General features: G+C 40.8%; 1 protein-coding gene across 2 annotated transcripts in view; it reads left to right on the forward strand.

The window, feature by feature from the left end:
• The window catches only part of LOC138026129 (RNA-binding protein 4B-like), a 9,623-nt gene extending 683 nt beyond the window's left edge, over positions 1-8,940 (forward strand). Inside the window, exons 2-8 of one of the 2 annotated variants that reach the window (XM_068873331.1) lie at positions 659-742; positions 1,517-1,581; positions 2,352-2,378; positions 3,830-4,009; positions 5,220-5,273; positions 7,470-7,593; positions 8,255-8,940. In XM_068873331.1, coding sequence (XP_068729432.1) covers positions 659-742; positions 1,517-1,581; positions 2,352-2,378; positions 3,830-4,009; positions 5,220-5,273; positions 7,470-7,488 — 429 coding nt within the window. In that variant the 3' untranslated portion in view covers positions 7,489-7,593; positions 8,255-8,940. Of the gene's footprint in view, positions 1-658; positions 743-1,516; positions 1,582-2,351; positions 2,379-3,829; positions 4,010-5,219; positions 5,274-6,153; positions 6,489-7,469; positions 7,594-8,254 lie in introns of those variants that run through there. The other variant, XM_068873333.1, reaches the window with a different exon arrangement.
• Positions 8,941-13,513: the final 4,573 nt, after the last annotated feature.

The following is a 13,513-nucleotide window of genomic DNA, read 5'->3' on the forward strand; positions in this document are numbered from 1 at the left end:
ATTTTGTTCCTGACTCAGAATCATAGGCCAGAATTGCTATTATGTATTTTCTTGGACAGTTTGCCAAAAGTATGCACAGCATAGCTTTCAGAGCGAAAGCATGGCAGGCTAATTGGCTGATGTTTGAAGTGATGTACAAATATGTTTTGGGGTTTTTGTGGAAGACAGCAAAGCTTTCTCCATATGCCTGAAAAACTTCTCGTTCTCAGTTCAACTAAGCCAGGATTAATTCGTTTTGGTCCAGTGGTGTGATAAAAAAAAAATGTCTTGGAGTGGTTTTCAATTGAGTGTCTAAAGTAATTAGCGAATTGCTTTGGTTTTGCATTACTTCACTCAGTGATTGGTTCAAAGTTCTCGTGCCAACAAAATTTAACCAAAACCAATAGTGGCCTGTGCGTGCACATCTTCCTGGGCTTTGTGTCGGCTACATGTAATTACACTAACACTAACCAATTACAATTGGTTTATTGGATTGTCGCCATCCTTTTTGATTGGCCAAAGTAATTACTTTGGTTTTGGTTTTACGACCATCTTTTGAAACTTTCTCTAACTGTTCCCAATTGGATGATTATTATGAAATGTAGTCCTACAGTAACATAAATACACACTTCTCGACTAAATTCTGATAATTCTGCTACTTTTACTCTCAATTTAATAGCACATGGTGGGAGAAAAGAATGCGAAAGAGGCTCTCGAGAATTTAGATGATTCTGAATTCTGTGGAACCCACATCCAAGTACAGGTTAGTCCGTATTAGTTAATTACTACTTTTGCCCACCAGACCCAAATCCATAGCAATGAATTTATTAAGTTGGTAATGAAAATTTGTTACAACAAATAGAGAAAGCCTGAGAATTTTTTTTTCAAGTGAATGAATCCTGAGAAAACTTGCATGGGCAAAAAAGCCTGTCACAGCCTTTAATTCACCCAACCACCACCTCGGAGTTTGACTCTACAGTCTCTGACATGTGAAACAACCAAAAGTACTTCCGGATTGCAATTTGATGTTAATTTGCTTTTCTTTTTTCTCAAGTCACCTTTTACATTCATTGTTCTGGAATTTTTGGCACCATGGGTACAGTTTGCTTGGGAAAAGAGAAAGCAGGAAACCCTTGTCCATTTACTTTGTCCGCAGTTCCCTTAAAATCTTTCTGATAAAGCCTTGTTGTTGTGTCAGATACACTGAGTACCCTGCACTGTTGCGGTGGCTCAGTTGGTTGTGCATCGGGCTGTCACATGGAAGGTTGAGAGTGAGCCGGACCAACACTGAGGGTCTTAAAATAGCTGAGGAGAAAGTGCTGCCTTTGTAATTACACCCGCAAAATGGTTAGACGTTCAAGTCTTCTCAAATTAGGACTGTAAACCAGAGGTCCCGTCTCATACATGTAGCCCTTGTTGGAAACCAAATAGTATGGTTTTAGGGTCTTTTGCCAAGACCATTTCAAGTGGTTGGACTTTGGTCCTAAGTAAGAACTGGTTGTATGAATGCCAATCACCTTGAATTTTGTCTTTACAGTATGCTAAAACCAAAGGCAAACCATCTGAAGATGAGTGCTTTTCATGTGGGAAACATGGCCACTGGTAAGCTAGAACCTGATAATGATAATGATAATGATAATGATAATGATAATGATAATGATAATGATAATAATAATAATAATAATAATAATAATAATAATAACAATAATAATAATGAGATGATGATGATGATGATGATAATGAAATAATGGTAATGCTAATGAAAATAATAATGGTAACACTTGCTATCCCAGGAGATGCTTGGGTGGCAGAAAAGGAGGCTGAAAAATTGGAGAAATATCAGCTTCTCAAGGATTAAATGATTAAAATGTGGGGGGTAATATTATTGTACCTGTGGTAATTGGAGTGTTAAGTGTAGTGAGCAAAAAGTAAGCACTTTCCCTACAAAGTGAACTCCAGGTGTTTTCGTCAATTGCTGGCCGTCTGATGTCTTCATGCAAAACTCTGCTAATTAGGTTCAATGCATGAAACGCTTTGACAAATAACTCAGAAAATGATGTACTGTACATACCTGAGAATTGGAGAGGTGGTTTATAAATTTGTTTCCTAGAACAATCGGAGTTCTTGGCTTTTCTCATTGAATGGTTTCAATCGTTTTTTTTTTTTTGTGACAGTGAAAACGATGGGCAAAAACGCAATTTTTTGGTGGGGAGGGAGTAGGAGGGAGGTAACAAATTCCCCACTGCTGTGGTTAATTTCTGTAACCACCGAGTCATGTTATCCCAAATAACTTTTGATGATCACACATAAAAGACAAAAAATGTTTACCCGTGACAAATGCACACACTTTGTGCCTATTTTTTTATTTGCAGGGCAAAAGACTGCCCCAAAAGGCGAAGGTGAGATCCTCAACATAAAATGTAGAATAAAGGTTTGAGAAAGACATCAGAGTTTTAAGATTTAACCACGACACCAGCCGTGCTCCCAGTCATTTATTTTTTGGAGATGGTATTGTAAAAGTATGTTCTATCAGAGCTTGAAATTTTGCACCTAGATACAAAAATTTAGTCACAAAGTGTATGAAAATGTAATCAGGGGTTAATTGCCTTGTATTGTGTTGCCAGTGGTTTAACATCGTTAAGCAATAGAGGACATTTTCCGTGTTAACATAGCCTCATCTTAACACGAGGGGAAGTTGGGAGAATTCTCATCTTGATCTGGACGAAAATCATTGCTACATTACAGTATTTTTCCCCTATATTACCAGTAAAATTAATGTTACATTGTACGTTGAATGAGCTTTGTGTGGATTCAGTCGAAGCGTCAGTCTTTGCATATTTATTTGTAGGACACTAAATGATTTGTCGCAGCACCAAACACAAGGTGCGGGATTGCTCTGATCTGACTGTAAAAATCGTAAAAATATTAAATTTGCATTAACTGCCATTCCCGGTTCATGCAAAAATAAATTGCACTGTCTTGCGAGCCACACTTTACCCAGAGCAGAAGTAACACCTTTTTTTTTTTTTAAAGTTCTATAACGAATAAATTCCAAACTCCAAGTGCCAAATTTAATGCTATTTTTGAGAAGGAATTGAAATTCGTGCGGCCGCTAGCCCTCATGTGGAAAGTCACGGATTATGTTGCGTGTGAAATCATGTAGAACGGCCTTTGAACCGGTTGTTTCGTAAAAATAATAAAAACATTTTCTGAGAGCTTTTGTAAACTTTTACCACCAGCATATTAAAAGTTTTAGCCTGCTTACCTCCTCAAAATACTATAAGCTACAATGGGGGACAAAACTCTTAGGACGCTTGACATGATCTGCCTTTATTTCTCCCCTTTTCCCCCACCCCCCAAGCAATGTTGTAGTTTGTGCGGCGCTGTACACTTTACCCTGTCCTAAAAGAGTTTCTTCATTCCAACATTGTTTGGAAGGGGGAGGGGAGGGCCATTCGCGGTATCCACGTGGTTAGAGAAGTGCATATTATGCTACATTTGAATATTTGAAAAGGAAAGGCTCTGGAAGGAAGGTTTTCCATATCCGTCCCAAGGAGTTTTGTCCTCCATTGTAGAGTGCCTGGCTGGGCGACCAGGTAATTTTTCTCACTTGCCTAAAGCCAAATGTTGGTCGCCTCAGGCGACCAACCGCTGTTAGAGCACAGCCTTGCAATCAGTCTCCTTAGGAATAGTGGGTAACTTGCTCAGAGTGTATAAAAATGTGTTTGCAATCCTGCCTTCTTTAGTGGTTAAAGTGATTTGAGATTTTTAAGTCAATCACAAGGAAATAGCAATGAGCACTCCATTGAGATTGGCTTTAGTATTTTGACAGGATCCTTTCCACTTACAGGTTTGACGATCGTCGCGACTATCGACGTAACGACTATGGACCACCAAGAAGGGGTCCTTATGACCGGCCGCCACCTAATTACTATGACCCGTATATGGACCGAAGAGGTGGCTACCCACCAGCCAGGGATTACTATGGCTATCAATACAGAAGTCGAAGCCCAGGAAGGTCTCCTCCAAGGTATTTAACCTCAAGGCAATTATTTCATTGGTCAGTTTGTACAATTCTTGTGACAGTCAAGTCTTTGACATATTGTTTTTTTTTCGGTGTCCAAAAAAATTTTTGCTTTACCAATTAAAGGTGAACCATCTTGTAATAGCTATTATTCCAGGGGTAAACTTTATGTAAGGGTCATTGGACTTAAAGTTTCGAGTGTAAAACCTCTCAGACCAGACTAGAAAACCAACTTATGTGTGACCCAGCTGTACTGTTTTCCAAGGGTAAAATTCACTCTTGATTACTGCCCAACAATTGTGTGAACATATGGTCATTCGCATGAAGTACAAGTATGCGGGTGACCTGGGCCCGGTTGTTCAAAGGCCGATTAACGCTAATCCCAGATTAAAAATTAACCAAGAAGTTTATTTCTCTACTCCCAAATGCTGTTTGATGCTGATATTCGGATAAAATTTACATTAGTAGCTGTCGATCTTGAAAAACAAAAATAAGCAAAAGAAACTTTAACCAAAAAGTTGAAAACACGAAACAAAAGTTTATGCTAATCCTGGATTAAGTTAATCGGCTTTCGAACAACCGCGCCCGGAAGGTTTTCATTTTGTAATCATGCCAGTTGGGTTTAAAATTAGGTTTTTCAATGGGGACAAGGCAAAGCCTGTAGTCTTACTTGTAATCTAAGGAGTAATCTCATTACAAGGGTTGCTATTTAGTTGTGAAGAGTGACATTATTTCATGCCCTTTTTAAATCTTGATTGGTGAAATCATTAACCAAGGAGCCGTTGCAAGAACACAAATTCAAAAGGAACCTCACGCAATGAGCAATGGCCAAATTAATGAGAATCAGAATGGCTTATAATAAATATATTAATCTGTGTTCCTCGTTTAACATGTAGATGAAGGTTCATAAATTTAACTGGCTTGCATGAGAAAAGCTAGCAAGAAAGCCGACATTAACTGTGTGATCATGCCATTCACAACAATATTTGGTCTTTTTGTTTTGGACAGAATGGCAAAGTAATGTTCCAAAACCTGAAGCGTGTAGACAATACAAATCAAGCTCTCTCTTGTTAAAAATAGTTTTCTTTGTTTGGTATTCTCATCCTTGCCCCTAATATAGTAAATACTGTAATAATACTGTTGTTGTTGTTGTTGTTGTTTGTTATTGTTATTATTATTATATGATAGCAGTAAACGTGCCAAAATTGTTTTTCAGATACACTGGTTTCTACGAAGGTTATCCACGCCATGATGGATATGGCAGTCGCAGGTGAGACTTTGACCTCCAGTAGTGATCAGTATGTAAATTCACCTCCCGATTTTATTGCACTGTCAGGTAGACAGGTATTGAGAATGAAGATATTCATAAGTTGAGGGATATCACTTGATGTAACACCATATTCTCGTGACGTACCAACAAAGAAATCTATGGCAGTAGTTAGGAGAATGAACTTTTTGATCGTGGGAGTGAAAGGGATAAATGTCCTCATTAGTTTTTTTAGCCTCCCCTCGTCAATAAAAAGTGGAGAAATTGAGAATCTGGAAGCGAACTTCCAAGTTTTTACTCTTTCTTTGGGCCGATTTACAGGGTGCGATTTCGGCGCATGCGACACGCTTACGACAGGTCTTCGACCTGACTTACGATTGTCGCAGCGTTTTACAAAATGTTTTAAAATGCTACGACATTTTTTCTGACGTACACGACAATCGTAAACGAGATGTAAGCCTGTAGTAAACTTGTCGCATGGGACAAAAATCGTACCGTGTAAATCGGCCCTTAAAAAGGTTTGCGCTCACGTTTTCTTAATCGTACTAAGGAAATGCAGATTTGTATTTAAAATTTATATCAACATCGTACTGTGCGAGGGCTTGCAGATGTTCGCAGTTTTGGTGTCTGGGATGAAATGACGGAAATCTTTCCCAGGGGAAAGGCCCTTTTATGGTCACGATCCATCTTGAAAGTCCTTTATTACAATCGAATCTTGGCACCGAGCATGCGAAAATTGATAAAGCGGGAGATAAAAACAGGACAACCAATTGTGTATCTTCCCGAAAACTTTGGGTTAAATACCGAGTATTTGCGATCTTCGTACACAATATGGACCATGTTGCAAAGTTTCCATGTGGGCTTCTTTCATTTTTTCTCTCAGGTATTAAGCGTCTGGAAAACCGAGCCCGAGCTGTCGACGGACCGAATAATTGTCGTGAGTGTCGTCGTCGTCGTCGTCGTCGTCGTGCGGTCGGGTGTGGCCTTTATGACGTTCCGATGGATTGTGTAGATCGACTGATTAATTTTTAAAATTAACATTAGAGCAAACCATGCAATTTTACGTTTTTTCACTCGTGTGCAACTTTTTATGGACTTTTTTTTGTAAGATAACACTATGGTGAAGGGCCCCCAAAGAACGACCATGTTAACTGTAAAGTATAAGGAGATTTAATCATTCTTGGTGTTGATCAAGTAAAAAAAACTGAGTTTAGCAAATTGTGTCAGTGATTTTCTATCGTTTTTGTTTCAATCCTTTTCCATCATAGCAGTTAATAAAACAACCTTGTTAATGTGCTTACCTGGTCACAGACAGACCTTACTCAAGTCTTTACCAAGTTAATTGGATATAAATCCAATGTAAAGAATTTCCCTAAAACGTAGTAGCCTGTTCGATTTTCCACACATTTTTCTGTTTAGTTCCTCGGGAATTTTCGTGGAATTACGAGTGTGTGGGAAATTGAAAACGCTTTCGATAACTTCAAGCAAAATCAAATTCTAATAATCCCTCGCTCTGTACCTTGAGTGTGACTCTATGTATAGCAATTTCCCTGGGTCAACGTTTTAAGTGAAAGTTTAACATGGGATGGGATCTCCACACAGACGCTGGAAATACCTTAACCTTTTCTTCCCGTTAAGATAGCGGCTTACGTTGTTCAAAGGTGTAGTCGAGGCGTTCGATTGTAGGTTCTTAAAGCGGGATGGTACAAAGTTCATAGTGTCGTTTCGTCCGTGTGCGATCTTGCGGATACTCATCACGTTCTCTGTCTAGTGAAAGACTTTTTAGGTCGAAAACTCAACACAGTTATCTCTGGCAGTCCTATTTCTTGTGTTCGCGGTTCAGGCGGGTGGAGATTCTCTCAGGACGGTGCCGTATTTCTCCGTGGCGTTGGACTGGCATCATTGGACTGTCGTGCTTGTCGTGATAGAAATCGCCATTGATTGTCGCCGTCAGCGTTTTCGTCGTTGATTGCGTGAGTAGCCGTGTTTTGGCTGGAATGATTGTGTTGCTAGATCAACGTTTTCGTGTGCCGCATTTTTTCACAACAATCAGTGCAGATTCGAATTGATTTTTAAGCAGCGACTCGCGTATTCATTGAATAGCAATGTTTGGTTTAAGTGAGCTTCGGATCTGTTGTGGACCTACATGAGTCAGTTTGTTTTGCAAACCGAAATTGATTTCTCTGTTTTGTTGTACAGGATGTGCGCTGTTCGTTGAGAGCAAGTGTTGCACGGGTCAAGATCTTCGAACACTGAGATGGCGTGACAAGATATCTGGGTTCCAAAGGGTGCTGTTTGGAAGAAAACGAAAAACGAGTTTTGGGTGCGTAACCTTTCAGATGTTGACTTTTTCATTGATCCTTTTGCACTTTTCTGGACCTAATACGGAACCAACGCTCCTCCTAAGAATGACCTTAAACCGAAGGAAATAATGTTTGCCATCAAAGTGGTATGCTCGCCCAGGAGGGTGGCATACTCGCCCAGGAAATTGTGAAATTCTTAAGTTGCAGAGATGTGTCTTCCTGCATTCTGGAGCCCAAAGCATTGTTCTTCAACCACAGAAAAATCACACCTTTTTTAGGCAATTTAATGATTTGATATACCAATATCCACAAGAAAATCAATTCATTAACGTGACACAAAAAAGTGCACTCACATCTTGGCCTTTTCTCAGCTGGAGGCAATTCGTCTCGCGAAGAAAAGTAATCGGCGATCGACCGCGTTTACAGATCAAGAAAATGACAAAGGGTATTTTTTAAACCGATCTTTGTATTAAAAAAAACCCATTCCTTTGAGATTTTGAAAGCAGCCGGGCAAAGTCATATCCACAGCCGATCAGTTTGCCCGGTGCCCGGCCCTTAATGAAACCCCTGAATTATCGTATAACTTTTCTTGTTTTCTTTTACCCGTGCGAATTTTTAGTTCGGTAACTTTATCAATGGGTTGTTAATGAAAGTTGGTTTTTATTTTGTCATGTCCCTCAGGTAGTCACTGTGGACAACGAACAGCCTTCGCAAAGTAACTGAACCGGTGATGTAGGGAAGCCCACGAGCAAATGAAGCAGAGGTCCTCAGTACTATTCCTGTCGCTGCTTTGCCTCTCGCACGCAAGGTCGCGCGCGCTTTACTCTTAAACCGTTAGCTACGAAGGCTGGTTCAGCAAAAACAGTACACAATCCAACTGGTCTACGCCAATCGTATTGTTTATTCAAGGTTATAGTTAAGGCCCGGGTAAGCGGCTTTAACATCCGTTCGATTTTGTTGAACGATGTTGACTGCTGGGGTAAGCAAACAGTTTCAACACGTCATCAACATTTGATTCAACAAAGCTTCACGAAAGGCCTGGTATTCAGTCTCAGTCCGCTGCCACGTTTGTTACTATGGATACGGACATGATGGATACGCCATTGACAGACCGAATAGTACGCACGCGCACACCCAGCAATGTTGAAAGAGGGGGGCAAACGGAATCTTGAAAGGTTGTTGAAGCAAAGATTAAATGCTTTTAATTGAACTCGTTCCGCTTTGATTCAGTATGTTTCAACAAATCGAACGGACGCTGAAGCCGTTACCCCCGGGCCTTACGCGATCGATACGTAAAACACAATACAGAAAATGGTGTTAAAGATGCCGCAGCGATGAACACTCGCTTCTTTGTGGATATCCAGTCGGACTGTAAATGGGCCATTTCCGAGTTCATGTCTGCCTCCTCTTCAAAGCGAGTCTAAGTGTAAAATTTTTCTTATTTAAAATTATTTTTCTTTCATATGTAAAGTAGAACTAATTATCATCACAAAAACTTTGCACTTATACTCGCTTTGAAGAGGAGGCAGACATGAACTCGGAAATGGCCTATTGTACAAAAAGAAATCCTCGAACCAGGGTAGCAATGGGTCAGGTAGGCACGATTGACCAGCCGTTTTGTGCGCATGTGTTACTCCGCGCACACCACTGCTGGATCACTGGTCCATCCAATTGTATTTTCCACCAATCAGAAAGTCCCCTGCCTGCCATGCACAAAAAATAATTGGCTGAATACAAAATGCAATTGCGAAGGGTGCTACGTCGCGGACAAACGACGTGGACCAGTGATGCAGCCGTTCTTTAGGAGGAGGATGTTACCCGCACTCCCAGTACGGCTGGAAATCGAGCCTACGGGTTAGCAAAACGGCCCAAAAAAAAAAAGCAAAACAAAACAAAAACAGCTTAATCAATTCATACAGACGGCAGAAGCGTGAAACAGTTCAGGGAAAAATGTTTGCTCTCTGAGTGAAATTACTACGTGCCTGGGTATTTTTTTAAAGCGTAAAAATATATAATCAAACGTCAGTCAAATCAAAGGAAATGTCAAATCAACGGAAATTATTCATTGTTCATTAAATAGCTGAAACAAAGGCTGCTTGTCCCTATTCAAGCACCATTCGTTTGAGATGAGTTTTGTGATACGTGAATGGCTGGGCAAAAAAACACGCGAGCATGCACCGAATGCAGAAAAGTGGTGAAGATTAACCTCTTACCCCGGATATGCCATCGCACAGATGTGCGTTTGCTTGCGAGAGTAAAATGAACAGCTTCGTTTCCGTCCCCACACCCAGTCAAGTATGGCGTTACCCCATCGTCTGGCTGTTCTCTACCTTGGGCGCTAGACGCATTGAATTCTGCGTACAACACACTTAACAGCGGGGGTTTCTGTAGTGTCAACGTTTAGCTTCACTTTTTGATGAACTGAAACACTGTATTCATTGTTTATGGGTATACGAGATACGTGCGATTGATGCTGGAACCATTCGCAATTTCTTACAAATTTCTAGACTTGAGCTCTTTCCCCATATAAAGCATACAAAGCCTGGGCAAACAATAGGCGTTGTTCCTAATAGGGACCTTTAGATCGGAGGACGAGTACGACTTCGAGTAAGAGTTTTCCGTTCTGAGCACGCGCATTTCGAAAAATGTCGGCCTCCAAACCTTATGCGCATGCTCAATACGGAAAACTCGTAGTCGTAGTCGTCCTCGTCCTCCGATCTAATGTTCCCTAAGAATAAAGGCTCGAGACAGTATTCTGTCCTAAAGTGGATGTTGGTTACAAAGAACGAATCTTTAACAGGACTGTGGATCTGAAGAAAAAGGCCGCAAGGGATTATCATATGTCTTCTGGAATTTTGGGACTGTCATTTTCAGTTCTTTCAAAGTGTTAGTAAACTTTCGAAAAAATTATCGCAACAGGAATCTTGAAAACGTCCAAAACCATATCCTGTAGCTACATTATGGGGATATCACAATGCTCTTAACATTTCCGAATGCTTACGCATCAGTCAATTCCAGCAGTGCCCACCCCCCCCCCCCCCCCCTCTTCCCGGGCATCCGCGGGGCATTTGCTCACGTTGTCAGTCCCAGGGTGGGGCATTCGCAATTTTATTGCGGCCCGGGGCTGGGCATTTTACACGTGTTTTCGAAAGTGCCATGGATGAGTTCCTCGGGAAAGACGAGGCGTTTGTCGAGCAATGGCTTGTCCGTCAGGGAGTCGACAAACTTGTACATGTTTTTAAAGGTGTGTTTTCTCAATTTTTGATAATTCTGCATTACTTGTAAGCATGTCGATAAAATCAACAACGTGAACTATATTTTGTTTATCTCAAAACAATCACCCACGGGAACACACTGGCCTGTTTCTTCGTCCCCACCTCGGGGCATTTAGACGACTTGTGTGTCCCCACCCCGGGGAATTTGCCCATTTGGTTCTAATGCTAATGCCCGGGGATTAGCCCGGGGAAGGGGGGGGGGGGTGGGAGGATGGGCACTGCTGGAATTGACTGATGTACTTATCACTAATAATACACCGTCTCAGTTCCTTCATAAGGCAGGATTTTAACAATTACTGTTTCTTACTATTCATTTGATCATTTAATCCTATATTTGCGATTACTATAATCCAGATCAAGGACATCTCAATAAAGCATTGATATTCAGCCAAACCGTGCAACAGCAGTGTTACGTTATCCAAGATTAATTACTGGGTTGCCTATGGGCAAACCCAGTCGAGGTTTGCGTTTATTTTTTTTGTTTTTTTTTTTTGTTTTTTTTGTTTTTTTTTTTTTCTTTTTTTTCCGTGTCGGTAAAAGTCTTGCCTGTCACTCCCCCGGTAAGTGGTGTCTTTGTGGATAGAGCCTTCTGCGCGTATTTTCGTAGGATCGAGAGGGTAGTGGAACTGCGTAGATTTCTCTGGTGGACACAGTAGAATCATTAACTTAGCCTGCAATGGCGTCGAAAGTCATGCAACGCGAATGGCGTTTTAGTGGATCCTTAAACAAAATATACCCTTATGGAACTCAATAATGGAAAGTCAGTTGGATAAACTAGGCATGAATCTCAAAAGCGACGAGTACTGGACTTCGACAACAATCTATCGCCCGTCGAGACGAAATCAAAGTGAGCAGTATTTACCTGAAGTACATGGTAATTTGACACAATTGAGTTTCTTGTCTTCACGCACGCAATGAAATAGGAAGAGGTTTTCGCCTCTAAGAGCAAATATGTTGTTTGTTTCAATAAAATTTTCGCTGGAAAAGGATTCTGTGGTATTTTCTGCCTTTGTGAATTATAATATCATGTTGTGTATTGAATTTTCGAGCTTAAAGTTGAAATGTGATATGGGAGAAGTTTTTTAGTATTGCTCTGTAAGCAGGAAGGGTTCACAGGCCTGCTGGAAGCGTGCTTGAGTTTCAACAAAATGAGCCCCAAAATCAGTGAAAACTTGTGACGCAGATGAATAATAAAGTAGCTGCTATTTCCAAAATGATGGAATTACCTGGTGATAAATAACGTCGTACGTGTCTTGGAGAGTAAATTTTGACTTTGCATAAATAAGAGTTGGGCGATTGTGATCTTTGTTTTGACTTCGCTCATTTCATTGTCAAACTTTATAACACTTGACAGAAAAAGAAACTTACAAAAACCCGGTATCTTGCCATCATTTGACACAGATGCTTCACTGTTTGGCGAGTAAACATGCCGCGGTAACTTAATCACGGCGCCCGCTGAATTTACTTGAACGTAGCAAAAATCTCCCAAAATGTTTGTCGCAGATCGTAACTTTTTATATTCTATATTCACGGTTCAAAATTAATGTTGTTTTGATGTCGTAAATATTTTATTCTCGATCGACCGTCCGGGAAACTTCCTTCTGCTCTTTCTGAAAACTGTGTATCAATAGTTATTTGCTTTTTCATCAATATTTGTTTTGCATAAAGCAAGCTAACAAGATCTGTAAGAAGGGGTAGTTTCTAAAGAAACTGTGGTGCTGCGTCGGTGGGGAAGTAGTCAACGGAGTTGATAATGTAAATTTGCCACCGTACAGAGATTCTAAAAGCTGACGTTTCGAGCGTTAGCCCTTCGTCAGAGCGAATCGAGGGATTATGGGTTACGTGTAGTTTTTATAGTACTAGAACAACAAGGTTAGTGGTCGCAGCGGTTGAATGACAAATGAATGAAGGGGTAGTTTCTAAAGAAACTGTGGTGCTGCGTCGGTGGGGAAGTAGTGTGGTTATCAACGGAGTTGATAATGTAAATTTGCCACCGTACAGAGATTCTAAAAGCTGACGTTTCGAGCATTAGCCCTTCGTCAGAGCGAATCGAGGGATTATGGGTTACGTGTAGTTTTTATAGTACTAGAACAACAAGGTTAGTGGTCGCAGCGGTTGAATGACAAATGAATGAAGGGGTAGTTTCTAAAGAAACTGTGGTGCTGCGTCGGTGGGGAAGTAGTCAACGGAGTTGATAATGTAAATTTGCCACCGTACAGAGATTCTAAAAGCTGACGTTTCGAGCGTTAGCCCTTCGTCAGAGCGAATCGAGGGATTATGGGTTACGTGTAGTTTTTATAGTACTAGAACAACAAGGTTAGTGGTCGCAGCGGTTGAATGACAAATGAATGAAGGGGTAGTTTCTAAAGAAACTGTGGTGCTGCGTCGGTGGGGAAGTAGTCAACGGAGTTGATAATGTAAATTTGCCACCGTACAGAGATTCTAAAAGCTGACGTTTCGAGCGTTAGCCCTTCGTAAGAGCGAATCGAGGGATTATGGGTTACGTGTAGTTTTTATAGTACTAGAACAACAAGGTTAGTGGTCGCAGCGGTTGAATGACAAATGAATGAAGGGGTAGTTTCTAAAGAAACTGTGGTGCTGCGTCGGTGGGGAAGTAGTCAACGGAGTTGATAATGTAAATTTGCCACCGTACAGAGATTCTAAA

The sequence above is a fragment of the Montipora capricornis genome, chromosome 12 (genome assembly GCF_036669925.1).
Source record: "Montipora capricornis isolate CH-2021 chromosome 12, ASM3666992v2, whole genome shotgun sequence".
NCBI lineage: Eukaryota > Metazoa > Cnidaria > Anthozoa > Scleractinia > Acroporidae > Montipora > Montipora capricornis.